Raw genomic sequence first — 27627 nt, 5'->3', positions numbered from 1 at the left:
GCTGTTTATTGTTTTCAGAGGAAAAAAAGAAAGAAAGAAAAGTGTTAGACGACTGAAACGTCTCCGCTCAAGGTCTGCTTTGATTTGTTTACACTTCACACACATTTCGGTTCTCCCTTTTCTTTTTTTTTTCTTTCCTTGTGCTTTAGCCTCTTTACGCCGCCGCAACGTAGACGCACATTAACCATTTTCTGCATTAACGTGTTGGAACGCATCCACGGCTCTCACACGTCGCCGCCGCACTAATAACGCGTTTCCATGCGAAGGTCATGGTTGGCTGCTTTTTTATTTCATTTTATTTTTTATTATCTGAGATGTTGGCGGATGGCAACATATTAAAACCCAAAGTGTAAAAAAAACGAAACAAGAAAGCCAGACTTTTTGAAAGAACAGGTCATCATCAGCTGTCCTCAGCTGCTCCTCTCCTGTCCTCCTGCTTGCTCTTTGACTCACTGATCCCCCTTGTGGTTAAAGTCACAACTGCAGCACATGTGGGGCTTCTTTTTTTTTTTTTTTTTTTTTTTTAGGGTGAGTGAGGGGTGGGGTGGGGGGGTAAGCAGCAACATGAATTGTTGGATAAAACAGAGGCTGCATTGAAATCACCAGCTGTTGTCCGTAATGATGAAAACATCCCCAAGTTAGCATGAATTTATAATTATGCAGAAAGCACATTTGAATGTCTTTACTGTAACTTTTTTTTTCTTTTTCTTCGATTCCCATTCGATCTCCCAGGAGAGAGCTGCTCAGAATCATATGCAGAGATTGTGTGTCTTTTTTTTTTTTTTTTTTTAAATGCAGATCTCATCAGATGGCTTCATAATGAAACTTTTTGTGGAGTCTCCAAAACCACAACAAATGAACTTTTTCTGAGAAGTATTTGTACGTAGCAGCTTACGATAAAGGACTCCGGTCCTCCCGCATTCGAAATCCGCTCGCTGTGGACGAGCAAGAGAATTCTTCAGGATCTTTTTTTCTTCCCAGACCTAAAATCTTTTTCCTTTGTCTCTCACCTTCTGTTGGGTTTTTCCTCTTTGCTCTTTTTTTCTTCCTCCTCCTTCTTCTTCTTCTTCTTCTTCTTCTTTTCTTCCTCCACACTAATTCTATTTTCAATACGATGCGTAAATTAAGCGTAAATGTAAATGGGTGGCCGTGTTGTTATGCTAAATCGGGCAAAAGAAAAAAGAAAACACATTCGTATTGTGAGCAAACAGCTGCGTTACCTGTGGGCTCCGTGCACACCTGCCAGTGCCAGTTAGCCTGTGTGCAGATGCAAACTGTCAATCATCTCTAACACACACACACACACACACACACACACACAAGCGTGCACACAAGCGTGTACAAATGTAAGAGGTGCACAAAAGTTCAGATGCACCACACACATATAAATGTGCACGCAAACCTCCATCACACTGCAAACACACACTACGGGTTCATGTGCTGTGTGTATCCACATGTGCAGGAGAAACTCTCACGCACACACACACACACACACGCACACACACACACACACACACACGCACACACACACACACGCACAATTCAGACAGAAAAAAAACCAGTCACGCATGAATCTATTTTATCCTTTTTTTTTCTGATTTAAAAAAAATGGTATCGTAGGAAACGTGCAACACGTTAAGATATGAAAACAGGAATGAGTCTCTGAACGTGCTCTTCATTCCATTTCATTTACTTTAACTCTTAATTTCAGACTGCGTCAGCCAAAATATATTACCCCCCCCCCAAAAAAGACTCATAATTTCTGTACTTTTTTTTACACAGCAGTCAATATAGTTGCAGCTATAAAAAAATTTACAAAATTTAAAAAATCAATTATAATGACACAAATACATTTAGACACGTGAGGGTGAGAATTAAAGGCTTCCTTCCACCCCTCCCCTTATCTGCCACTGTCCTCTGTGCCTCGGCTCCTTCAGCTTCAGGCTGTGTTCTTAAAAATGTCCAAGAAAAATCTAATTATTCTGCTTTCCACCTCGATTTTTTTTTTTTTTTTTTTGGTCACAAATTTGCATTTCTTTTAGCGTTGATTTTTAATTTTAATTTATAATTTTTTTTTTTGGTCTACAGGCCCGGAATGAGAGACTGTTTGTATTTGTGTGTAATGATGATGATGATGATGATGTCCGGACTTAAACTAAGTTGCAGGGGAGAGAGAGAGAGAGATAGACAAACAAACAAACAAACAAACAAACAAACAAACAAAAAAAGCAACAGCTTGCTCTGATAAAATAAAAGTGAGTCTGGTTCAGTAATGATGCATTAAAAATGTTCACTGCCGAATAGTCGGAATAATAATTATTTCCCACTAAAAGCCTTGTTTAAATTGGCGAAATTAATTGGAAAAAAATAGCTTTCGGCAAACGCAAGAAAAAAAAGAAGCGAGAACAGACTGCAGCGTGGACATTAACATGTCCTTTCTTTTCAACGAGCATTCTTCAAACTTCATTATTCTTGAAAAGTTTTTTGTTTTTTTTAAATTCTTTTTCTAAGATATATCAATCAAATCAAACCCATCTGCTTTAATAAACAGCTTCTTTCTTCTTCTTCTTTTTTTTTATTTTTTATGCCGGTATCAGAGCCACGGGATGTATAACGAGCCTGCGAGCAGCCAAACAACCGGCTTGTGGTTTCATATTCCGCTCAGGTGTGCGGGGAGCAGAGCTGGCAGGTTGCCCTCCGCTGTTAAAACAACCGGCTTCGACTCTTATTCCGAGCGAAAACGCGCCCGACGCTGCGCGCGATCGACTATTTACCAGACTCCCCCCCCCCCCACCCCCTCTTTCTTCCTCTTCTTCTTCCTCTTCTTCTTCTCCTTCTTCTTGACATGCAAACATGTGGCGTGTAAATATGAAAATGAATGAGTGTGAGAGCCCTCCTGGCAGTGACTCCTCTCTCTCCGTGTCTCTCTCTCTCTCCCCCCTCTCCGTCCCCGGAGAGCGGCGCGTCGGAGAGGAGCGGCTGTAAAAAACCAAAGTGGGGCAATGAGACAAGCTGCGCCACAGCTGGCAAATCATCGATTTGAGCATCAGAAAACGGGGAGGGGCGGTTCATTTACCTGCCACCCTCTCAAAGCCAGCCCTTCCTCTCTCGCATGCCGCCACTCTCCTCTCCCACTTCACCCCCGCTACCCGCAGCGCACGGTTCGCTCCGCGTTTCTCTTGCGCTTTTTTTCCCCCCCCGCGATCCCCGCCGTGGTTGTGCGTGCGCTCTTCTTTTTTTTCTTTTCTTCCCCCCCCACACAACTTCGACTCCGACCTTCCCCTTCTTGCCGGTGCGGTTGTTTTACTAAAAAACCGAGACGACCCCCTCCTTTCCTCCTGTCCTCCTTTTCCTCCTTCCTCATCATCATCCGCAGGACTTTTGACTTTTTGAAAAGACTTTTTTCTTGTTGTTTTGTTGTCCCCCTCATCCCGCAGAGCAAGTCGCCCGTATTTTTTGGATCTCTCGCCGTGGAGCAGTGACAAGAGGTTGTTTCAACTTTTGATGGAAGACAAGAGGTCCGGCGACTGCTGACTTTAAAGGTACGGTCCCTCACCGAGTCATCTCGCGTCTCTCTCGTCTCCCTTCTCTCTGTCTCTCTGCGTATGTTTGAAATGTCATGATTTTATTGCATCTCTCGTTCAACGTCTCCTGGGAACGACGCGCGCGTCTAATGAATTAAAAGCACATTTTTATTTCTTTATTTCTTTTTTTTTTTTTTCCTCCAAATCACTTAAAAGCCACAAAGACCCCAAAGTGGCTGCGAGGATTTTAAATATTTCATCAAGACAAATAAATAAAATACGCACGATGAACGTAATTGCTTTAAAGCTTCAATCTAAACGCACGCAGTCACAACTTTCTTTCTTTCTTTTTGTGCGCGCGCGCGCGCGCGCGTGTGTGTGTGTGTGTGTGTGTCATAAATGGGCTCGTGTCATTTCTGCACAAATAAGCAAAGCACTCGTGATATTCGCCGGGGTTAAGTGCACCCATCTCCCTCTAATTCATTTAACAACTTATTCAGCGCGCAGCTCCAAGTGATGCTGCATGCTGACCTGATGATGGCAGGAGCTTTTTCTTTTCTTTTTATTTACATGAATGAACTTTATTACTTTCCTTTCAAATTATGAAAAGATCATAAATAAAATAATTCAGCTTGTCACCTGTTTTTTTTTTTTTTTTTAATTTAAAACAGGCCTTTTACCTCCTTTTTTTAATTTTTTTTTTTATAAAGTCTTCCTGGTGTGTGTTGACAAATCAGAGCTGCGATGGAACAGCTGACGTTGTCTGTTAGAGATGCTGAAATCTATTGCAGCCCATCTCCTTGTTTTTTTTTAACTACTTTTTTTTTTTGGGGGGCCATTAGAGCCACTTCATTCACCCTCTCTCCGTTTACTCATACCGTTTCATTTACCTGTCGACTTTGCTTCGACAACTTTTTTTTGTTTTTACGGCTTGCGGAAACCGCTTCATGTGAAACTCTCCAAAAAAAAAAAGAAATAAATGGAAATAAACGGTGGAAACAAAACAGTTCATGAATTTATCGCCTTGTTTCTTTGACGTGAAGCAGTCAGATGGATGTGATCTCACACACACACACACACACACACACACACACACACACACACACACACACACACACACACACACACACACACACACACACACACACACACACACACACGGAGAGGCTACAGTCATGCTGGTTGGTTTGTTCACCACAGTGCTGATTAAGTAATTTCAGGTACAATCTGACTTGTGTGTGTGTGTGTGTGTGTGTGCGCGTGTGCGTGCGTGTGTGAGACATAGAGCAGTTATGAGAAGATGTATTGCCATCTTTAAAAAAAAAAAAATACAAAAAGAAAGTACGTGGGCTTCTGTGGTTGACAGTTTTTTTGGTTGTTGTTTTTTTTAAAAGGTTTCACACTCTTGCACCTTTTTAGAAGAAGAGCTGACATTTCACATGGCGAGCACGCAGAGCCGCCGCTATTTCAGATTATTTATACATCAGCACGGATACGCTCGTGCGTGTAAAAAAAAAGCCCGGCGTGTCGACGTATCGTGCAGATTTATGTTCGTTCATTCGGTGCAAAAAATAAAAATAAGAAATCGGATTAGAAGTTTTTATGCATTTCAGAACTTTTAAAAGTGTCCGGAAATGATTCAGTTCTCTAATCTGCCGCCGCTTCGCGTCCCGCGGTCGTTTCACGATTCTTCACCGTTGTTGTGGGCTTTTTATTTTTTTCTTTTTTTTTTTTTCTTTTGTTGTTCTTGCTTCCCTTTTTTTTTTTTTTTTTGGCTCACGCTGCCATTTCGAGGTCAATCGTGACACCTCGTGCACGACGGGGAAACAAAAGAGCAGGCTGCAAAAGCAAGATGCAACCAGTTGACTTCTGCCCCGCTAACACGCTTTAAATTTAAAAAAAAAAAAACCCGCTCTGCGACTTAAAGGTGCGCTGTGGTTGATCTGGTCAGCGAGTGACACAAAAAGCCCTTTTTAGTTTAGTTGTGTTTCTTATCTCGGCTCTGCCATGTGTCTCTTTCTTGTAAAGTTAGAAGAAGAAGAAGAAAGGCCGTCCCCAACGGCAAACAAAAAACTTCTCGGTATTACTCCACGACTCTTGAGCCTCTTTTCTGTTTCTTTTTTCTTTTTCTTTTTCCTCTTATCAGTTCGCGGTTGTGAAAGAGTGGCGCAGAAAGAACTCGGCGTGTCCTCGTTATCGACTATCATCGTGTTTTGGCCAAAACAGAACTTGTTTGGTAGGACGTGATAAGAATCAGAAAGACGGCCGCTCGCGCGCGACTGACAGGTCACACACACACACACACACACACACACACACACACACACACACACACACACACACACACACACACACACACACACACACACACACACACACACACACACACACACACATCCAGCAGCAAAAAAGCCCTAAACATGTGTCACAGCTTCTTAGTGCGTAATTAAATCCCCTGAATATGTTGTGTCGTGTCTCTCCGGCTCTTACGATAACCCCGACTGTGATTTTATTTTTAGGCTGTTTTTTTTTTTTTTTTTTTTTTTTTTTTTTTTTTTACTATTAAGAAAAAAGCCGATCGTGGGAAAACACCTCTGCGTTTTTTCCACCTCCTCTACCTTTTTCTTTTTCTTCTTCTTCTTCTTCTTCAAACTCAGAGGTTCAACCTTGATGCACTCTCCCCCCCCCCCCGCCCGCCTAACACCCCCCCCACACACACCCAAGAAAAACCTCAGAGCTTAACTTTTGTTTTCATTACGACTAATCGAAACATGCCGCACGCTGCGTTTACTGTACTGTAGTAATGTGATGGCAGGAAATCGCGAGGAGGAGGAAGGAGGGGGGGGGTTGACTGTGCTGCTGTGTTGTTTTTTTTTGTTTTACCTTGAAATCTCTGATGAAGCCTCCTTGTAACTGTCGGCTGCAGGACTTTTGTGCACGCCGCCTGGTCGAAGCCTCTGAAAACTCGTCCGGCTCCTCGCCCGGGCTGAACTGTCTCTCCGATGAGCAGCTCGTCCGTCAGGTGGGAGTCGACGGCGAAGTTTGTCTCCCCCCCCACCCTCTCCTCCCCTCTCCGTGACACCTGAGAGACCAATTAGTCGAGAGAGCGGCGGGCCCTGATTTCTCTTTCTGCCGTTGTTGTTGCCTCTGCAGCTCGACCTGCTCCGAAATGACCCCGAGAAATCGCTTCAATCGCTTCAATCGCTTCGCTTCCTCTAAATTCAACAATCGTCCGAATCTTTCGCTTTGAGTTCATTTAAAAAATAAATAAATAAAAGTAAACTGTCCGGGGGAGGAGGAAAAAGTTTGTCGTCGCTCCGACACCACCCAAAAATTAAAAAAAAAAACATCGCTGCAAAAATGAAGATGCGGTGCCCTCGCTGGGAGTTTTTAGAGCCTCGACTGACATCTCTGCTAAAACCATTAATCGCCCTCTTTCTTTACCGCCTCGATAATTATCGCTGCAGCAAAATAACAGCTCAGCAAACAGTGAAATTATACCTGTGGTAGGGGAGCAGAGTAAATACCTGTTTAGCTGCCAGCAAATGTATTTATTAGACTGTCGCCAGTAAATAAGAGGCCTGTCTCGGGGCTTTTTTTTCGGAGGGGGGGGGGCTCTTTTGGGGATTCCTTTCTCCTTTAGTCCCCCCCCCACCTCCTCCACCCCCCCTCCTCCAGATGAAATATCTCTGTTGTGATTGCTAATAGAGGAGAGAGAGAGAGATAACAATGATTCTCCGTGATATGTTTTTATTTTATTTTTTGACATGTTGCAACTAGTTTGTGAAAAAAAAAAAAAGGTTGGTGAGTTAATAATTACTGCTGCATTCCTCCCCCCTCCCTCCCCCTCCCTTACCCTACTGCCCCCCCATCTAGACGTACCACCCTGGCTGCATGCTCAGTGTGTGATTCAGATGACTTTTACAGCTCATTTTGTCATTATCTGGAAAAGTTCTCCACACAAAAGATGAAAAAAAAACTAAAAACGAGGGGAGTTATGGGGGGGGGTGTGAAGGGTGTGAGGAGGGTGGAGGGGGGGTTATGTTTGTCCCAGCATGTTTTAGACAGCATTTATTTTGGCATATGCTTTGCATACTGTTGATCCAGATTCCTCTGGCTTAGCGATAAAAGCGTCACATTGTTGTTGTTGTTTTTTTTTGTTGTTGTTGTTTTTTTCCCGGGTCCTGAATGTGTTTGGCGTGTCCTCCTCGGGAGATAAAAAAAAAAGAAAAAAAAGAAACCCAAAGTCCGTCGTGTCGGTTTTGTCACGCTTTTACAGAATGACATCCGTCCTCTTAATTTTCTTGTTGTTCTTGTTCTTGTTATTTATCATGCTTCATGCCGCTGTAACAAATACAATTTAAAGGATGCGCGCACATTCGAGTTGTCACGATTCAAATCACATTATTACAGGTCTCATCGTATGTTTGGGTTGTTTTTTTTTTCTCTTTCCTCTCTGGAGGAAAAAAAAAAGAAAAAAGAAAAACACCCTCATTGTGTTTTATTCCGATGCTTGTCTTTATCCGATCTGTGTAGGTTTTTCTGAATCCTTTTTGTTCAGAGGACGGAAAAAAAAAAAGAAAAAAAAAAGAAGAAGAGCGATTTAGAGGAAAAGCGCATCCCGCTAAGATCAGGTTGTTAATACCCACCCACATACCCCAATGAAACCATTTCTACACACACACACACACACACACACACACACACACACACACACACACACACACACACACACACACACACACACACACACACACACACACACACACACACACACACACACACACACACACACACACACAGACAGTTGCCTTATCGACTGTTTTGTTAGTCAGGGGATGGATGATGCCTCCTTTGACAAGGGATTAAATATGCAAAGAAAAAATATGTAGATAAAGAAGCGCATCCTTAAGTCTGTTCCCTCTTGTTCGACACTTCTCCTGCCGGAGCCGTTCGATATTAACACCGTTTACGCTCCATCTTTGCCTTCGTCTGCACACCGAGGCTGGTCACGCCGTCCCGTCACGTCTCACACACACACACACACACACACACACACACACACACACACACACACACACACACGCGCGCACACAGGGCCGGGGGTATTGTTGCCGTTCACTACCTGCCTGCAGCAGGAGAGAAACCCTCAGCGGGACGCCACCACCTTTCTCGCCCCCGTCAGCAGCCCGTCCTCTCTCACAGAGCCATCTTCAGTATCTCTTACACACACAAACACCCCTGTCTTTCTAACTCCATTAATTCTTTATTTGTTGTGATCCACGAGGCAGAAATTAGAGTTTGATTATTCGGGTCATGTGACGAGCGAAGGTCCGGTGGCCGTAAAGTCATTTCTTTAAAAAGAAAAACAACCACAAAAAAAAAGCGCCTTGCTGCCTGTTGATTGTTCGGTGACTAATTGGTTTTATAATTTGATAAAGGAGAGCGAGAGAGAGAGGAGGGGAGGAGGGGGGAGATACAGATTCAGGACCGACAACTAGGCTCGACCCGACCCGGCCCGGCCCGGCCCGGCGTGGCTTTAGTGGTAATTACGCCCGATGTAGACCTGGAGGCACCGGAGCAGCCGGAGGTTCAGGTTCAAAGGCCCGAGAAACCTGGAGGCCTTTTGTCAGACGCAGACATGTGGAGCGGATGTACGTGTGTGTGTGTGTGTGTGTGTGTGTGTGTGTGTGTGTGTGTGTGTGTGTGTGTGGCGAGCATCTCCGTGGGAGTTGTGAGTTGCGTACAGTGCGTTTACAACGTGAGGAAACGAGAGGGGGGGGGGGGGGGGTGTCAACGCCTTTTTCTGACATCACGATGTGAAGACGCGTCTCGGCGTTGGTCCTCGGCGAGGCCTTCCTGTCAGCAGACCTGAGGTGGAGACCACTTGCTCCGCTTCTATTTCTGTCGGCTTCATGTGATTATAAAACAATTAAGCACTTAGGAGCAGACTCTCGGTTCATTACATGCCCCCCCCCCCACCCCCGTTTCCTTCCCCCCCCTCCACCCCTTCTTCTTTTTTTTTTTCTTTTTTCTGCCTCCTCCCACACCCAAAGCGCGGACACACGAGAAATGTAAAATAAATAAAACCACCTTTCCTTTTTTTTGGGGGGGGCAGGGGGAGGAGGGGGGGGTTGTTTTTATTCTGGTAATTGATAGCCGCACGAAACTAATTCGATTCGGAGGACGTCGTCTTTATCGGGGGGAATATTTGGTTTATCCGAGCCGCACCTCGGTAACAAGCGATGAGGCGATTCTTCGCGTCTCGTGCGCGGAGGTGGAAAAAAAGAAAAAAGGGTTAGAAACCAAAAGATGGACGCGTGGTGTGTTTGTTGTAGTGAACTCTCATTTCTAGAAAAATGTAGGTTTTTGTAAACGTCCCGCTTCGTAGTTCACGTAGTATTTCCAATGTTTTGAAATTCGACACGTGATGTCATATCATGACCAAAAAAAAAAAAAAAAAAAAAAAAAAAGTTCCAAACGCCTCCTCCTCCTTTATCATGAAAAAAAAAAAAAAAAACAACTGTCATTCTTGCATCAAATCGACGCGTTTATTCTGATTCTTATTGTCACTTTTACGACTCATTTAACCGCCTTGTTGCTTTTTGCACGGCGTCTCCTGGTGTTCTCATCTTTTCTTTTTTCCCCTCTTTCTCCACAACATGACATCTTCTGTCTCGCTGAGGGTTCGTCTGTGCACCCACACCGACGCGGGCGTGCTTTGACACGTTCCTCGACAGATTATTAAATCCTCCGCAAGCCTCTAATAATACTATTATGTTTATGTGCGCGTGTGTGTTCTTCTTGTTGTTGTTGTTGTTGTTGTTGTTGTTGTGGGAGACGCTCGCAGAAAGGCGCTCAAAGTCGGGCGAGCTTTTCACCCTTTTCTCCGTTTGTTTTTGCGTCAGACTCGGATGCGCAGACTAATTTGTATTAGGGGAAAGCAAATAATCGCATTAATGCCCATTAGAAAAGGCTTCAGGAGTGGCGAGCATGAAGACATCACAACACCTACGTACGCTCGGGAGCGATGGCGCCGCTTCTTCGCCTGACACGCTAAATAAAGACGCTTTCAACCGACGCCGAGCCAACACCGATACGTCTCCCGTCTGCCCCCCCCCCCTTTTTTTTTTCCCTTTTGTGTGCCGATTATTAGTAAAGAAATACACACAATACTTTCGCTCCTGCTGTGACGTGAACGTGGAGGTTTTAAAAAAGAAAAAGGCAAGCGAGGCCAGATGTGACTCCTGATGTGACACACACACACACACACACACACACACACACACACACACACACACACACACACACACACACACACACACACACACACACACACACACACACACACACACTGAAGGTGAAATGTGTTTCAATCTGATTTTAAATACGAGCATCCAGCCTGTCGTGGCATTTTTTTGTTGTTGTTGTTGTTTTTTTGTTGTTTTTTATAGGATTTCTATGCAAACGTAGCCATCGGGATACAAAAATCCTGCCCGGAAACAATTCCCGCTCGCCGCTCACCACGTCGTGAATCTTCCCCCTCGACACACAAAAAGCCACGCGGGCTTGTAAAAACCCACCTTGAACAGAAGCTAAATCTGCATTCAGCGCGTGATTAGACCAGCACACAGCTAGTATCTTTAAACAGGCTTTCTGTGTTTCCCCCCCCCCCCCGCCCCCTCTGCCCCCCCACCCCCCCAAAAAAAGCCCATTTTTTCCCTCTTCTTTTCTGTGCGATACAAAACGGTATATGTTAATTGATAATCAGCAGTGTTGATTCAGTGGTGCATTCAGTGCAAATCTGTGCCCTTCTGGATGTCAGAGGGTTTTCACAGCCGCCTCGGTGCCAACTTCGGAGCTGGCAGTAACCGGCACCTGTTGGCGGTGCCAAGGCCTGGCAGGGGTTATCGATGCTCTCTGATGGTGCCCGACAATCACAGTGGAAATGACTGCGGCTTTGCTTGCGTCATGCCAGATAGAATTTTTTTTTTTTTTTTTTTGCCGACAATGGCTCGCTTTCACCGGCGCTCCTGTTTTTTTGGGGTTTTTTTGTGTTTTTTTTTTTTCCAATGCTTGCTAACCGCGGCCAAGGCAAAAAAAAAAAAAAAAAACAACAACAAAAACGAGAGAAAAGGGAAACGGGAGCCGCGGTGAACATCGTGTAAAACATGCGAAACGTGGAAAACATGTCAACGTGCACGGAGCGAGGTGGTGCAGAGCAGCCTGCTGTTGGAGCAGGTTTTTGGGTGGTGGTGGTGATGATTGGGGGGGGGGGAGTCATATTACTACGTATCATGATTTTGAGGCTCCACAAACACAAAACATCAATTCATTATTCTTCAAAAAGACATATTTTACAGGACAATTAAAGAAAGAAAAAAGGGCTCGCGTGGATTCTTTTGTTTTTTTTCCGGGGGGTGGGTGGGTGGGTGGGGTGGGGGGTGGGGGGTTACTTCCATGTTTTCTTGGTGGAAATCTTTGGCACGTCTTTCAGGAGCTGAATAATAATATCAAACGTTTGGGGAGTGAATCTCTGAAAATGCAGCAATTACTCTGCAGTTTGGGGTCCTTTTATTTTCACACACACACACACACACACACACACACACACACACACACACACACACACACACACACACACACACACACACACACACACACACACAGAGCCATTTAAACCACACGGCGCACCGCAGCTGTGTTCAGTACACGGTGCAGACGTGCTCCCTGAAACCCGGAGAACCGATCCCTCCGATTCAAAGACGTCGAGGTCTCGTACGCGAGCGGTTTCAACAACTCCTTCCATTTCCTGTTTAAAAAAAAACAAACACATCAACACAGTGAGTGGACCCTTTTAAAAAAAAACACACAAAAAAGAAATAAACGCCCCCTCAAAACTTCCACCTCTGGGTGTCACCGTTTTCTCCATCTCGGGTCCGAGAGGTGAGTTTTTACCGTTTCACCGTTAAAAGCTTCTCTGCTGACATTCTGCTGCTCGTGAATTCATAATGAGGTCGGTTTTTTTTTTTTTTTTTTTTTTGTATTTTTCAAATGAAGAAACGTTTGACCCCTACGTCGGGTGGGTGGAACATTGAGGGGGGAGGAGGGTTGGGGCGGGTGGGGGGTTGAATGGAGAGGATGTGAGTATACCGCCTGGTGATACAGCACCAGATCGGTCACTTCGTCTCTTCTTTCTCACGTTGTTGAGGAAACTTCTTGTCTGTTTTTTTGTTTTGTTTTTTACGTTCGTGTGTGTTGGTGAGCGTTCATAGGCGTTGGTAGGCGTTGGTGAGCGTTCATAGGCGTTGGTGAGCGTCCGTAGGCGTTGGTGAGCGTTGGTGAGCGTTCGTAGGCGTTGGTGAGCGTTGGTGAGCGTTGGTAGGCGTTGGTGAGCGTTGGTGAGCGTTGGTAGGCGTTGGTGAGCGTTCATAGGCGTTGGTGAGCGTCCGTAGGCGTTGGTGAGCGTTCGTTCGTAGGCGTTGGTGAGCGTTGGTAGGCGTTGGTGAGCGTTCATAGGCGTTGGTGAGCGTTGGTAGGCGTTGGTGAGCGTTCATAGGCGTTGGTGAGCGTCCGTAGGCGTTGGTGAGCGTTCGTAGGCGTTGGTGAGCGTTGGTGAGCGTTGGTGAGCGTTGTAGAGCGTTGGTGAGCGTTGGTAGGCGTTGGTGAGCGTTCGTAGGCGTTGGTGAGCGTTCATAGGCGTTGGTGAGCGTTCATAGGCGTTGGTGAGCGTTCGTAGGCATTGGTGAGCGTTCGTAGGCGTTGGTGAGTGTTGGTGAGTGTTGGTGAGCGTTCGTAGGCGTTGGTGAGCGTTCGTAGGCGTTGATGAGTGTTGGTGAGCGTTGGTGAGCGTTCGTAGGCATTGGTGAGCGTTGGTGAGTGTTGGTGAGCGTTCGTAGGCGTTGGTGAGTGTTGGTGAGTGTTCGTAGGCGTTGGTGAGCGTTCAGCGTCCGTAATTGTTGGTGAGCTCTGTGAAGACGTTCTGCATCAGCGAGCATGCAGCCGGTGATGTTCAGCGCTTCGCATGACCTCCACGGTTCGGCTCTGACGTCAACCGTAGGTGCGCTCGCTTCCTGTTTTCTGTTGGTTTCCTGTTTTTGTTCTTGTGCAACCTGGTCAGAGGCGCTCGGTGACGTTTCTTTTAGCTTTGATGTCGACGCTTCGGCCCGACGACAGAGAGCGACACCTTCCTTTCTGTCTGGAAGAACCTTTTCAATAAGATGTCACTATATTTACTTATTTATCTATTCAAGATCTCGATTTCCACTTTTTGAACTTTGCCTCGAACTACCTTCAACCCTCAACACCAGCATTACTGTTTATTATCACCTGTCCATCATTAACACGACATCATCATCATCATTAGGCCGCCCTTAAAGGCGACACGCCGACAGCGTCTTATTGACCATATCAACAGATTTATCTCGTGAAAATCATTTTCAGGAAAAAAAACAACAAAAAAAACAATTCCGGCCGCTTTGACAGTTTGGACTTTTGTTGACATCGTCAACAGGAGATTAGCTCGTCTTAATATTTTGGGGATAATCTGCTTTGACAATAACACACGAGGTGAAAGTTTGAAGGTTAAAAGCGGTCGTCATAACAACGCCGGAGAAACGTTGAAGAAGGGCGACTTTTTATTTGCCGCTTTTCGGCTTTAACTTCCGACTTCGAGTCTTAATTTGTTCGACGCCGTCGTCGATGAGCGGCGTTCAAAAGATAATTATCTCGTGACCTTATACTTCCAGAGCGTGAAATAAATATTAGACGGAGGAAAAGAAATCCCCGCGGCTTCACGTTGTACAGTACGACTAATATCAGCCTCGTCATTAATATTTATCAGCGCAGATTGATAATTAATGCCCTGATGGTGTGAAAGCTGTAAATTAATAGACTTCAATGTATAAATATGTCAGTTTTTTTTTTTTTTTTTTTTTTAACTATAGTCCAATATAGTTGTAGTTTCTGATTTCACTTCATAGCATGTAAAACAAAACTTCTGGGATTTAAAAGACTAAAAAAAAAATAGACTTATTATTTGATTTCAACTGCAGAAATTCTCTTTTAATCAAACTCATGCAAGTTATATATATATATTTTTTGAAAACCTTTACTTTTGTCTTTAGAGATTCAACACTGACTAGAGGTCAAATAGTTCCCCTTTACTTTGGTGCTATTTTGGTGTGTTCAATTTAATGTTTGTTTATATATATATATATATATATATATATATATATATATCGATTGATCCATAGATTGATTTTCCTTGTTTGACTTAATTAGTTGTTCGGTCAGAAAAATGCTGAGTGTTACCCAAACTGCAAAATATCAGAATATATTCACTTTATTATCATAAAGGACGAAAAGCAACTGGAAAATTCACATTTACGAAGCTAAAATCAGGACATTTTTAAATATTTTTTCAAAACAATTAATCAATTATCCAAAAAAATTAGTTGACGATTGATTTCCTGTGGATCAACCGATCGATTAATCGACTAATCGTTGCAGAACTGAGTGAAATAAGTTGTAAAATATGAGATATTGGGTGCCGAAGTAAAAAAAAAAAAAAAAAAACGACAACAACAAAAAAACCTGAGGATCAATAAATAAATAAATAACACACACGTCATAAATTAAGGTATCTAGTGTGTGTGTGTGTGTGTGCGCGTGCGTGCGTGCGAGAGCATCTGCGTGTTACCCGGTAATAAATGCAGGACCGCCTCACTCTAATCAAGCTGATTAAAAATTCCTGCGCGCACAGCCGGAAATCGCACTATCGTTCCTCCCCGTTGTGTGTGTGTGTGTGTGTGTGTGTGTGTGTGTGTGTGTGTGTGTGTGTGTATTAGTGTGTGTGTGTGTGTGTGTGTGTGTACTTTCTCCACTTTTATTTGTCTCCTTCAGGACTTTTTTTTCGGCCTGAGATGCGGAGGAATCATCTGTTACGTTTTTAATATTGATGGGAAGAAGGGGGAGAAGAGAAGGAGGCGGGGGGGTATTTCTCTCTCACACACACCTCCTTCCTTTCTCCCCCCCCCCATTTTTTTTTTTTTTTTTTTTTTTTACCCCCTCTATACCACGCCATTTGAAATGAGGAGGAGAAAGGGGGAAGCACAGGCAAGCGGCGAGCAGCACCAGCAGCAAGCGAAGGAGAGGAGGAGGAGAGAGGAGGAGAGAGGAAAGGGGGAGGTGGTGGTGGTGGTGGTGGTGGTGGGGTGGTGGGGGAGTGATGAGTCAATACAACTAATAATTTAATGGGGACAGAGAGAGGGAGAGACGGAGTGAGAGACAGTCAGAGAGAGGGAGCTAGGACAGAAAAGAGGAGCTCCGTCCGGACGCCGCCGCCGATCCAACAGGACACCTCCTACTGTTACTGTCGCGCGGGCAGCTTTCTCTCTCGTCTCGCGCATCCGCGGCGGAGCCTTATTTATCCTCGACATCGCACTTTTTGACCCCCCCACCCTCCCCTTTCCCTTCCCCTCGCTCCCCCCCCACCCCCACCCCCCTCTTCCCTCTTCGCCTTGTTTTTTGTTGTTGTTGTTGTTGTTGTTTTTTTTGTATATTCCGCGCGGAACCTGTTCCGACTGTCCGCGTACGTCGTCTCCACGTCGGCTTGATATTTACCTCCTCCCCCCTCCTCTCCCCTCCTCGCTCTCTCGTGAGCCCCGCCGGTTTAGTCACAACCGAGCTCCGCTACGACGTTCAAGCTATTTTTTTTATTATTATTTTATTTTGTAGAGGGGGGGGGGGGGGTCCGTGAACACACACACACACACACGCGCGCGCGCGCACGAGCCGATGGTTTTGTATTAGGTCTCCTCCGCGGCCGGTTGTTGTTATTACAACTGTGTCCGTCCGGTCTTCTTGGGTGCTTTTTTTTTTTTTTTTTTTTTTTCCTTCTTCTTCTCCTCCTTTCCTCCTCCTCCTCCTCCTCCTCCTCCTCCCGCTGCTACCGGGCTGCCTCTGCGCCCCCTCGGATGTGGTGCCGCCGCCAACTACCGCCGAAGTCGCCTTCACTTGTAACCGTCGGCACGCGGCGACAAACCCGCCGCTCACTTTTGTGCTAAATGTCGCCGGTTTTGACGCTTTCCGTTGCCGCTTGTCTCCTTCCTCCGGTTGGACGGAATTAGCTCGGGCTGCACACACACACACACACACACACACACACACACACACACACACACACACACACACACACACACACACACCACCACCGCTCACCAATGTTCGCCTATCGCGGTCCATCTCGACCCCGTCGTCCCTCGCGCAGCCCCGGGTTGTTGTTTGTTCGCTCCGCCTGCCAGAGCTCCGCCAGGAGGAGCAGGAGGAAAGCGGCTTTTTGATCACTGAACGCTGATTTCACCTGACAACCCTCCTCGCTGTCATGCACACGTAGAGAGGACCGAGACACCGAGAGAGATAACGGCAGAGGAAACCGGGAGTTGGTGTTTTTTTTTTTTTTTTTTTTTTTTAAATTAAATTTTTTATTTTTATTTTTTAAATCTTTTTCTACTACCGTGGCCAAAACTTGAAGAAGACGGTGTTATATGCTCTCCGGTGCCCGAGTGCTGCGGTTCAGGTTGGTTTCGGAGGTTGTTGTAACTCTCTCCTCTTTAACTTTAACTATTGCTCTGGGTTTTTTTTTTTTTTTTTTTTTGTGTGCGTGTGCGTGTGTGTCTTTTAAGGTCATTTAAAAACCCTGACCTGGATCCGGACTGTATCCGGGTCTGGATTCCTCTGCCCACCGCCACCCCTCCATTTGTGGGGGGAATTAGTTGCCTCATTGCATGCTATGAATGGGTGGTGGGGTGTGGAGGAGGGGGTGTGTGTGGAGGGGGGGGGGAGAGTTCATGATCTTTTTTTTTTTTTTTTTTTTTGCGTGGGGGTGGTGGGGTGGGGTGGTGGGTGGGGGTGGAGGGGGGCTGGTGGATGATTTTGACCCTTTTCACTCTTTTATTCCAGTTGGGTGTCCCTTTACCGGCACATTTTCCACCTTTTTTCTTTTTAGTTATTTGTTTTATCATCCTGAATATTTTAAAGTTTTTTGAATGATGTGAATCGTCTCAAAGCACCTGTAGGTGCTGCAGCCTCCCTCCATCTTTCTCCTCTCCTCTCCTCCTCTCCTCCTCTCCCTCCCATCTTGTTCCTTTCCCACTATAACTTTTTGATGACTACCCTCATGAGTCAGCACCTGCCTGGTTTTTTTTGTTTTTTTGGGTTTTTTTTTGGAGTCCCCCCACCTCCACCTCCTCCTCCACCTCCTCCTCCTTATCCCGAAGTTATAAACTTACCTCGAGTATCACGCTGCACTTGCACAATCTAAAAATAAAACCTCACACCTGTAAAGTCATAACTGACTGTGTCTGTCACATCGTCGCGGCCTCCCTTTTTTTTTTTTTTTTTTTTTTTTTTATCGTGAGCTGCGTCACGGATGTGAAGACACACACACACACACACACACACACACACACACACACACACACAGTGACTCACAAGCCAAAGTGTGCGTGTGCAAAACCTTGTTCCTTGAACTGCACTGTACTCATTCAAGTGGAATCTCCCAGCAAATTAATGTGTTTGCACTAAAACCGACGCTTGTTTGCCCCCTTCCTCCTCCTCTTCCTCCTCCTCCTCCACCTCCTCCTCCTCCACCTCCCTTTCGCATGGGAATCTCTAGCGGGACACCCATACATAATGCATGCGTTGAAAAATGGGAACACTACAGCTGCATGGAAAAAAAAAAAAAAAAAACGTCCTGACGGCGACGGCCTGAGTCGTCAAAGCTGAGGGTTCTCAGATTATTTGTGACGTAAAGGATTTCGAGCCCATTTCTCAAACCCTCACACCTCCGCCCCCTCCAGCCCTCCTCCTCCTCCCCGGTGACGCACCTTTCAGCTGACCCCCGAAACCCCCGTTACCCTCCTCCTTGTCTCCACCAGGTGATAGTGAGCAGAGGTGCTGAGAATGATGGACCATCTCAGCGAGACGTGTCTGGGCAAGGAGAACGCCGAGCTGGTCAACAGCATGGCGGAGGCCAAGGCCCCGCCGGCCAAGCTGCCCCGGCTGGAGCAGAACGGTAGCCCACTGGGCCGGGCCAGGCTGGGCAGCACCGGGGCCAAGCTCGCCGGGGTCCCGTACAAGCCCACGGGCCACCTGCTGAAGACCTGCCACAAGAGAGGTAAGACGGAGAGTGTGTGTGTGTGTGTGTGTGTGTGAAATGATAATTATGACAAATATTTTCCGGCTTGTGAAGAGATTTTAAATTGTTGTATTTTTGGAGGTTATTAGGCCCCCCCCAAAAAAAGAAGTCAATTTGAAGACTCAGGTTCGTAGAAAAGTTGTGTGGACGCTTAGTCGGTTAATCAGTTAGTTAACTGGCCCACAAAAATGACACCGTGTGCTTCTCAAATATGAAAATCTTCCTCTTCTCTTTGTCTCGTGTGCCAAAAAAACCCAGAATATTTCCACGATAAAGAAGCAATTTTAACGTTTTTCATTGAAAGTAGGAAATTTAGATTTCAGGCAAAATGATTAACGGAGAATGAATTGACAGCTGAAATGCTTCATTAATTTATCAGATACTTTTACCAAATAATTAATAATAGAAGAGCAGTCTAAACATGTAGCAACTAATATAGTTTATACTAAGTTTTTCAAGTAAGCGAAGCCCCCCTCCTCCTCCTCCACCCGACCACCACCACCACCACCACCTCTCCATGCTCTTCCACGACTCTCAAACCTTTTTTTATTTTTTATTTTTTTTACAATGCTCTTCTTCAGTCGTCTCAGGACACACACACACACACACACACACACACACACACACACACACACACACACACACACACACACACACACACACACACACACACACACACACACACACACACACACACACACTCACTTATTTTCCCAGACAATAGCTAATAGAGCAGCGGTGTTGGAACGACTCTCGGCACGCCGCTGTGTCACCGCTCCCTCCCGCTCTGACGTTTCTTTCCTGACGGGGAAACTTTGGGGTCCTTTAAGGGCCATTGCTGTTTTACACTTTGAGATTATGACATAGCTTTTTAATATAACTTCGCGTCATCCTGCGAGAAGAGGGGTGGAGGGGGGGGGGACACATGGCGGGCATAAAGCTATCCAATACACCAACCTTTTTTTATTATTATTATTATTTTTTTTTTTTTATGATTATATGTTTTTATGCGGTGTTTTGCGAAATGAGTTTTAATGCGGTGTTTTGTGAAATTAGTTTTAAAACCTGTATTTTTTGGAGGGGGGGGGAGGGGGGATAGTTAGAGCACTTTGGCCGCAGCTTGTTTGTTTGTTTGGCTGCTTATTTAGTTTTTTTCTTTTTTTTGGGCCAACTGGGGACTCAGGAACTCCGGGAATGTGGCCGTGTGAGCGTCCTCGGATCGGCCGTTGTTTCCTCCTATTTGCTCCTTTTTATATATATATATATATATATATATATATATTTATATTTATATCTATATCTACGTGTTGCGCTCCAGCTGAGAGAGAGAGAGCCTTTTCATTTTTCACCTTCATCATCTCTTGCTTTCTCTCCACGACACCTCCTATCCCGCTGCGTTTAGTTTAGTAAAAAAAAAAGAAAAAAGAAGAGGTTAAGGGGAGGGTGGTGGTGGTGGTGGTGGGGCAGTCGGGCGGCCGGCCGGCCACGGAGGCTTCGCAGAGGGCCCACAGTGGGCATTGTGTCCGAGCCCGAAACAATATTTACCGCAGCCCTCTCTGGGCTCCCTGGAAACAAAGCCGGTATTGATCCCCCAAATGAACCTACACAGCAGTCTTTATTGTTAGATCTTTATCTATTAAAATCAGGGGAGGAGAAAAGCAGCTCTTTCAGCACATTCCCTTCGCATCTGTCGGGCTTTATTGATTGTTTTTTGCCGGAGCGCCGTGCATCTTCTGGAATGCCTGGGAATGGGAAAATATTATGAGGAACGTGAAGCTTTTTTGTTGTTGTTGTTTTTTGTTTTTGTTTCATCTGCATTAACGTGAAAAGAAAATGTGTCCAGGTGACAGCGGAGAGTTTTTTTTTTTTTTTTTTTTTTTTTACAGTTCATTCAACGCTCTCGACTTACTGCTGTTGTTTTACAACTTTCTTCACATTTCCGGGATGTCGTTTGAGCTAAAAAACAAAAAGGAATATTTGGATGATATTTACACAGTCCCCCCCCCCTTCCCTCCCCCACACCACCACCACCCATTTGAAAATTCGACAGTCTCTGGACGAGGATTGTTCTTCGCTCCACCTCGCAGCGGAGCTGCTGTTGACACGGGCGTAGAGAACCTCAGGGCGAAGAGGTGGCTCGGGATTTCGAAGCGCTGCATCATGGGAAGATGATTTCGGTGGTTGGCAGGTGCTAGGAAAAAAAAAAGGGGCTAATGTGATCCCAGCATCTTGACAGCAAATAAACAGTGTTTAGCCCCCCCCCCAAAAAAAAAAAAAAAAATCTGGCAGACAAGAGTTGAAGGTTTTTTGTGTGGTTTTTTTATGTGGCTGCTTCGTGTTTGTTCAACACTGAGCTAAAAGGTTATAATTCAGTGATATTGAGTATATTTGCTTGTCACTGCGAGGCAGCGTGCTAACGCCTCCGGGAGGGGTTACGTCATCGTCTTAAGGCTGCAGGAAGTCGCAAAAAGGAGGAAGACGGTGGAAATTAAAAAAAAAAAAAAAAAGACCCGCCACGATTCTGCGAAATTTAAGTGAGTTATTTGCGGTAAAATTTGCGTGAATTAGCAAAGATGATAGCCAATAGATAACCTTCAACGTAGGTGATAACCAATATATGTAATCGGTTCTCTGTAATAATAATAATCACGCTGAAATGTTTCAGCTTTAACCTTTTATTCAACTTTTTATTGACCTTATGAAAGGGACTTTACGAAACGCTACATCCGCCTTCAAAATAAGAGCTTCAGATGCTGTTTAATTCATGTTATTTCAACACGTAGGCCGACTGCACTCACAAAAACAGCTTGAAGTGTGTGAGACTCATTTTAACATACGGTGATATGTAATCGCTTCCTTTTGATAACGGATTTAATTTGATCATTTTAACGTGAAGACCACATTTCTGTAAAACCGCGTGCGGTTTCCTCTGGAGTTTTGATTCGGTGCCGAGAGAAGAGAAAGGAGAACCTTTGCTGATTGTAAACGAGGAAGTATTCGTGTTAACGAAGTGAGTTTTCTTTGACGAGACCTACTTCATGCCGTCGATACTTTTTTTTTGCGGAAAAATGAATTTTGACGGTTCAGGTGGAAATCGGCCTCCATAAATACTAATCCCTCATCCCCTAACAGACTACCGGAGGTGGGAGTTTGCGTGTGCAGAAGTAAACCGACCCGTGTCCGTGTGTGTTTTGCAGGCAACATGCTGCCCGTGTTCTGCGTGGTCGAACACTACGAGAACCCGATGGACTTCGACAGCAAGGAGGAGCACGCCGAGTTCGTCCTGGTGCGCAAGGACATGCTCTTCAACCAGCTCATCGAGATGGCCCTGCTGTCGCTGGGCTACTCCCACAGCTCGGCGGCCCAGGCCAAAGGTAACCACGGATACCAATCGACATCCTCGTCGTCGCCGTCGTCGTCTCTTCGGTTTCTTCCCTTTTCTTTTCTTTTTTTATATAGATCTTCTCGCCTTATCGCTCTCCGGCGCTCATTAACGGCTTTCTCTTTCTCTACGGCGTTTTCTCTCAAACGATGTTACTCGAGCACACATGCACACACACACACACACACACACACACACACACACACACACACACACACACACACACACACACACACACACACACACACACACACACATTCCCACACAGAGTCCAGATGCACACAATTTCCCACTAATATATTGACACACACACTTGTACTGTATGTATTTATACACACATACACTCAGTGACTCAGCCGGTGGGAAGGGGGGTGGGGGGGCAGGTGGAGGTGAGGGGGCGGGACAGGTGGAGGGAAGGGGTCTGCTAATTGCACTTGAGCGCACACAGGCCGAGGGTGGCTGTTTCAAGGTGCCTCTTTGCATGCTCTTTTATTATAGCCTGTCCATCACACTTACACACACACACACACACACACACACACACACACACACACACACACACACACACACACACACACACACACACACACACACACACACACACACACACACACACACACACATCCGAGTCCAGCTCTCTCAGAAGCCGTCTCACTTCCTGCTGTGTGGGCCGCCACTGTGTGTGTGTGTGTTTTTTTTAAGGCAGTCTCAGGAGCAACTGCTTCGATTTCAGAAGCAAATAAAAGAAAGCGAAGGAAGTTTACGGCAGCGAAACGCGTCCGACCGCAGACTGAATGTAAAAGTCGACGTAGTTTTTCCCGGCTCTGAAAAGTGAAGCGTCTTCAGCCGCGATACCGCCGAGCGCCACCAGAGGTTGGCTCCGAAAAGGCCTCCGTAGACTCCCATTCACTCTCTCTCCTATTGATGCAGTCGGGTTACGGCTATCGGCGGGCGGGGCCGTAGTGTCGAGTCAGGCTCCGCCCCCAGCTCGTCCAAATATGGTCACTTCCTTCGTCGCTGCCGGTCGCCGCTTTGTTGTCTCCACACGTTTGAAAAAAAAAACACTGACTGCTCTTGCGTTGTGCTTCTGTGTCCACATTTACCCACACTTATGTGTGTGTGTGTGTGTGTGTGTGTGTGTGTGTGTGTGTGTGTGTGTGTGTGTGTGTGTGTGTGTGTGTGTGTTGTGTGCGCACCGTCCAGGTATGATTCAGGTGGGGAAGTGGAACCCCGTCCCGCTGTCGTACGTGACAGACGCACCCGACGCCACAGTGGCCGACATGCTGCAGGACGTCTACCACGTGGTCACGCTTAAGATCCAGCTGCACAGGTAAGAGACGCCCCGTTTAATTTAATTTAATTTAATTTAATTGAATTTAATTGAATTGAATTGAACTGCTCTCAGTGAGAGACGTTCAGATCTCACCGACATCTCAACCGGATCGCAAACACTTTTTACACTTTCGTCTCTTTCCCACAAAATGCGGTCGCCGACTGCGGCGGCAAAAAAACCCAAAACAACAACCCACGACTCTTGAAATAAGCTCCATAAATATTTATATTTATACTATATTTCCTCCTGAATCTCCAACCCCCCCCCCCCCACCGAACCCTCCTCCCCCCCGCTAGCCCATCTCCTTGCTATCGCTCACCATATTGTGTGCTAAATTCCCTCCCTCTCTGTAAGGTGTGAGGCTTTTGTCGTATTTATACACACACGCACACGGGGCGAGAGCGCGCAAGCATTTATAGACGGGCGGACACAAAGACACACACACACACACACACACACACACACACACACACACACACACACACACACACACACACACACACACACACACACACACACACACACACACACACAGAGGGAGAAACAGCCGACTGGCGCTGGTGTTGGAGGCTTGTGCCAGCTGCACGCTAACCCAGTGTTCTGCAACCCTCTGGAGAGCTGTTCCTCCTCTCTCCTCCTTCTGTCCCCCCTCCCCTCCTCCTCCTCCCACTCCCCCTCCCCACTCACCACCTCCACCTCCACCCCCACCACCTCCACCGCCACCAGTCGAGCGCTCACACACGCACCGACTGATGTGAACACGTCCATCCAAGCCACAATGCACAAGGTTGTGTTTATTTCCGGGGCTCGCTAGCCAACCCCCCCCCCCACACTTCCCCCCTCCACCCCCGCCTTTTAAATGCATGGATAGCCATCTTTTCCTCCATCTCTTCTGTGTCTGTGTCTCTTCCCTTCTTCCCTCTCCTCCACTTCCTTCTCCCCAGAGGCTTTTTTCTCTCTCTGCTGGAGCAGTTTAAGGTGTTCTGGAAAATCCATTGTTTTGGTGTGTGTGTTTTCTCACGAGCAGATGTTAGCCTCGACCGTTTGCACGCCATCCCTTTTTTTTTTCTTCTTCTTCTTCCTCTTCCATTCTCTCCGTTATCTCTTCGCTCATAACGTCTCCACAACACACCGAAATGACAGATTTATTGCCCCCCCCCCCACACACACACACAAACACACAAACATTCGCACAATGTCTCACGCACTCAGGGACTCATCGCAACCCCACCTCTCCCCTACCCCCCCCCCCCAACCCTCCACTCAGTTTGCTCCATCTCTCATCTTGTCAAGTGTCAAGCCAGGTTTAACGGAGAGTAAATCAGCGAATAAGTGCAATGCCAAAAACACACACACACACACACACACACACACACACACACACACACACACACACACACACACACACACACACACACACACACACAAAGTGTTTATCCAGAATGCACTGGCTGTCACCCCCCCCCCCACCACCACCACTGGAACCCGGTTCAGTTTCCACTCCCCAAACCACCGCTGGAAATATGTGTCTTATCCCCCCCTCCCTTTACCCCCTCCCCCCCCCCACCACCACCAAAAAAAAAAAAGCAAAGGAGAGTCTCAGGTAGATCTGATGCCGAGATGCATCCCTTCGACATATAAATCAATTTCGATTATTATTATTATTATTATTTTTTTTTGCTGCATATTGTTGTCAGGATTGTTGTTGTTTTGTATTTATCCCCTTAAACCCCCCCCCCTCTTCCCTCCTCCTCCACCCCCCACCCCACCCGACCGCTGCAGAAATCTAGCCAGTAACACCTTAAATTGTTTCGCCGAGCACAACAAGCCAGGAAGGTAGAAGTAACACGGAATAATAGTCGCCACATGCAGCTGATGTATAATTCATGCATCAATCCAGCAGATGTGTTGTATAAAGTAATTAACTAATCAGAACAATCAGGAGAGGGAGAGAGGGGGAATATGAAAGAGAGAGAGAGAGAGAGAGGGATGGAGGCAGAGCAATCTCCAGATGCATCTGGTTGATGCGCCAAAATGAAATCTGTCTGTCTTGGAGGGGCGCTTGCAGCAGGAAAAGCGAGCAGAGGCCCGGGTGGTGCTTAGCTCCCTCTTTCCTCTCTGCGCGTCGGCCAGTTCATCAGCGTGTTAATAATACTGCAACCAGGGTGTTTTTTTTTACACCTTGATTTGGGGGAGGGGGAAGGGGGGGGGAATCATCTGTTTGGAACAAAAGGCACGTAAATAAGGAAACAGGACGGTCGCGAGGAAACAAAAAAGAAAAGGCAAAACAAACGAACGCGTTTCAGCCGTTGAAGGTTTGCCGGTTTTTCTGCCGTTTTCTTTTTTTGCGTGAAAACAAAATCCTCTGTTCCCATTGATTAATGCAGAAACGGTTCGGAGAGCCACAGAAAATTCAGCAACTACAGTTTTGATTATCAATTAATCGTTGAGGTAATTCATAAAAAAAAAAAAAAAAAAAAAAAACGGTATCTGTCTTCTCAAACGTGAAGATTTACAGTTTTTAAAAGGCTCTCGATTGAATAGTTCTGATGATTTTTGACTGTCGGTCAGAAATAAACAGAAACAAGACATAAATAGACGTCGAAACAAGCTCAAAGACCGGCAGACTCCTGCGTCGTGTTGACGGATGACACCGTGAACAGCTGTGGTAGGAGGGGCCTAAACGATCTGCACTGAGCAGGCCACCACAGAAGAAGAACTCAAAAGGGGGAGGGGCTTTAGCACTTGAACTGGTTTATTTTGGTTCCAAGAATGGGACAACATTTCACTTTCAAAACTCCAGCAAACACCCAGTTCCCAAACGTTTTACAGAGGGTTGTAAAAAGAGGTGATGCAACACGGTGGTAAACATGCCCCTCCCCCCCTCCTCTTCCCCTCCTTCCTCCCCTCCTTCCCAAATCTCCCAACTTTTTTTTGAGGCGTGTTTGCTGCCATCTAAAAACGTGTGTTGTGTGATTTTGTGTCATAACGGTGACCCGGTTACATATACATACACATACAGCTAAACAATGGTGCATCTGTGCAGATAGAAGAATGATATCGCAACGCGGTTGACGCCGATGATGTTAATTGCTCAACGCGGTGATAAACAAGAGTCCCACGCATCGTTTTTAACATCATTTTGTCGCCCATTTGTTTTTCATTTATTATCGTCGGTCTGCTGTGGAAACAGGTTGTTTTTCTGCAGCGGGTCGAGTCAAAAGCTTCTTTCTTTTTCTTTTTTTCTTCTGTTTTTAATCTCCGATAGTCTCCAAGTTGCTGCTCACCAAAAAAAAAAAAAAAGGAAAAAAAAAGAAATCCTCCTCAATATATAATATAAATGTCCCAAAACGTCCAATCAACACCAAACGATTTCCATATCGTCTCGCTGAATCTTCTTTTATTATGTCTGACGCCATCAGAGCTGCTCGTCTTCCTCTCCTGAGACGTGTCTCATGCTCTGTCATCTGTCCCTTCCTCTCTCTCTCTCCTGCCCCCCCCTCCCCCTGTGTGTGTGTGTGTGTGTCTCTCCTCTCTTTTGTCTCCACAGTTGTCCTAAGCTGGAGGACCTGCCGCCTGAGCAATGGAGCCACTCTACAGTAAGAAACGCCCTCAAGGAGTTACTCAAAGACATGAATCAGAGCTCTCTGGCTAAAGAATGTCCTTTATCACAGGTGCTGAAGCCCAATCTGCTTATTCCAAAAAACAAAAACAACAAACAAACAAACAAAACAACAAAAAAAAGCCCCCAACAAAACAAACACCCCCTCCACCCCCGCCCCCTCTTGCTCCATCACCCTTCGTCTTTTTTTTAATTTTTTTTTTTTTTTTATCCTGCACTTTATCAAATGCCCTGAGTTTGATCAGACGGGAAACACAATCCAAATCAGCGCCTATTGTCGTTTGCTTTTCCCGCATTGTTTTTTTTTTTTTTTTCTCGGTTTCTTTTACCGCCCACGGCACACACAGACTCGTGTGTGTGTGTGTGTGTGTGTGTGTGTGTGTGTGTGTGTGTGTGTGTGTGTGTGTGTGTGTGTGTGTACACGGCAGCCAAAAAAAAAGCAGAGGTATGTTTTTTTTTTTTTTTTTGTGAACGTATTGTTCGGTAAACATTGGCCCGAACCCAGAAATGTCCAGATCGTTGTTTTTTTTTTTTTTTTTTTTTGTTCTTTCTTTTTTTTTTCTTTTT

At 45.8% G+C, this 27627-nt stretch overlaps 1 protein-coding gene across 8 annotated transcripts in view; it reads left to right on the top strand.

The window, feature by feature from the left end:
• The window catches only part of satb1b (SATB homeobox 1b), a 94012-nt gene that overhangs the window by 28698 nt on the left and 37687 nt on the right, over window positions 1-27627 (top strand). For 3 of the 8 annotated variants that reach the window (XM_069720389.1, XM_069720388.1, XM_069720382.1), the window contains exons 1-5: window positions 3199-3542; window positions 18464-18702; window positions 21921-22097; window positions 23309-23435; window positions 26989-27112. In XM_069720389.1, the coding sequence (XP_069576490.1) occupies window positions 18489-18702; window positions 21921-22097; window positions 23309-23435; window positions 26989-27112 (642 nt within the window). In that variant the 5' untranslated portion in view covers window positions 3199-3542; window positions 18464-18488. Of the gene's footprint in view, window positions 1-3198; window positions 3543-16877; window positions 17104-18463; window positions 18703-21920; window positions 22098-23308; window positions 23436-26988; window positions 27113-27627 lie in introns of those variants that run through there. The other 5 variants (XM_069720387.1, XM_069720386.1, XM_069720383.1 and 2 more) reach the window with 4 other exon arrangements.

This window comes from Brachyistius frenatus, unplaced genomic scaffold (assembly GCF_029030835.1).
Source record: "Brachyistius frenatus isolate BFR_SWC_R1_liver_20210118 unplaced genomic scaffold, ASM2903083v1 Contig_239, whole genome shotgun sequence".
NCBI lineage: Eukaryota > Metazoa > Chordata > Actinopteri > Embiotocidae > Brachyistius > Brachyistius frenatus.
This window is presented reverse-complemented; position numbering and strand designations above follow the sequence as displayed.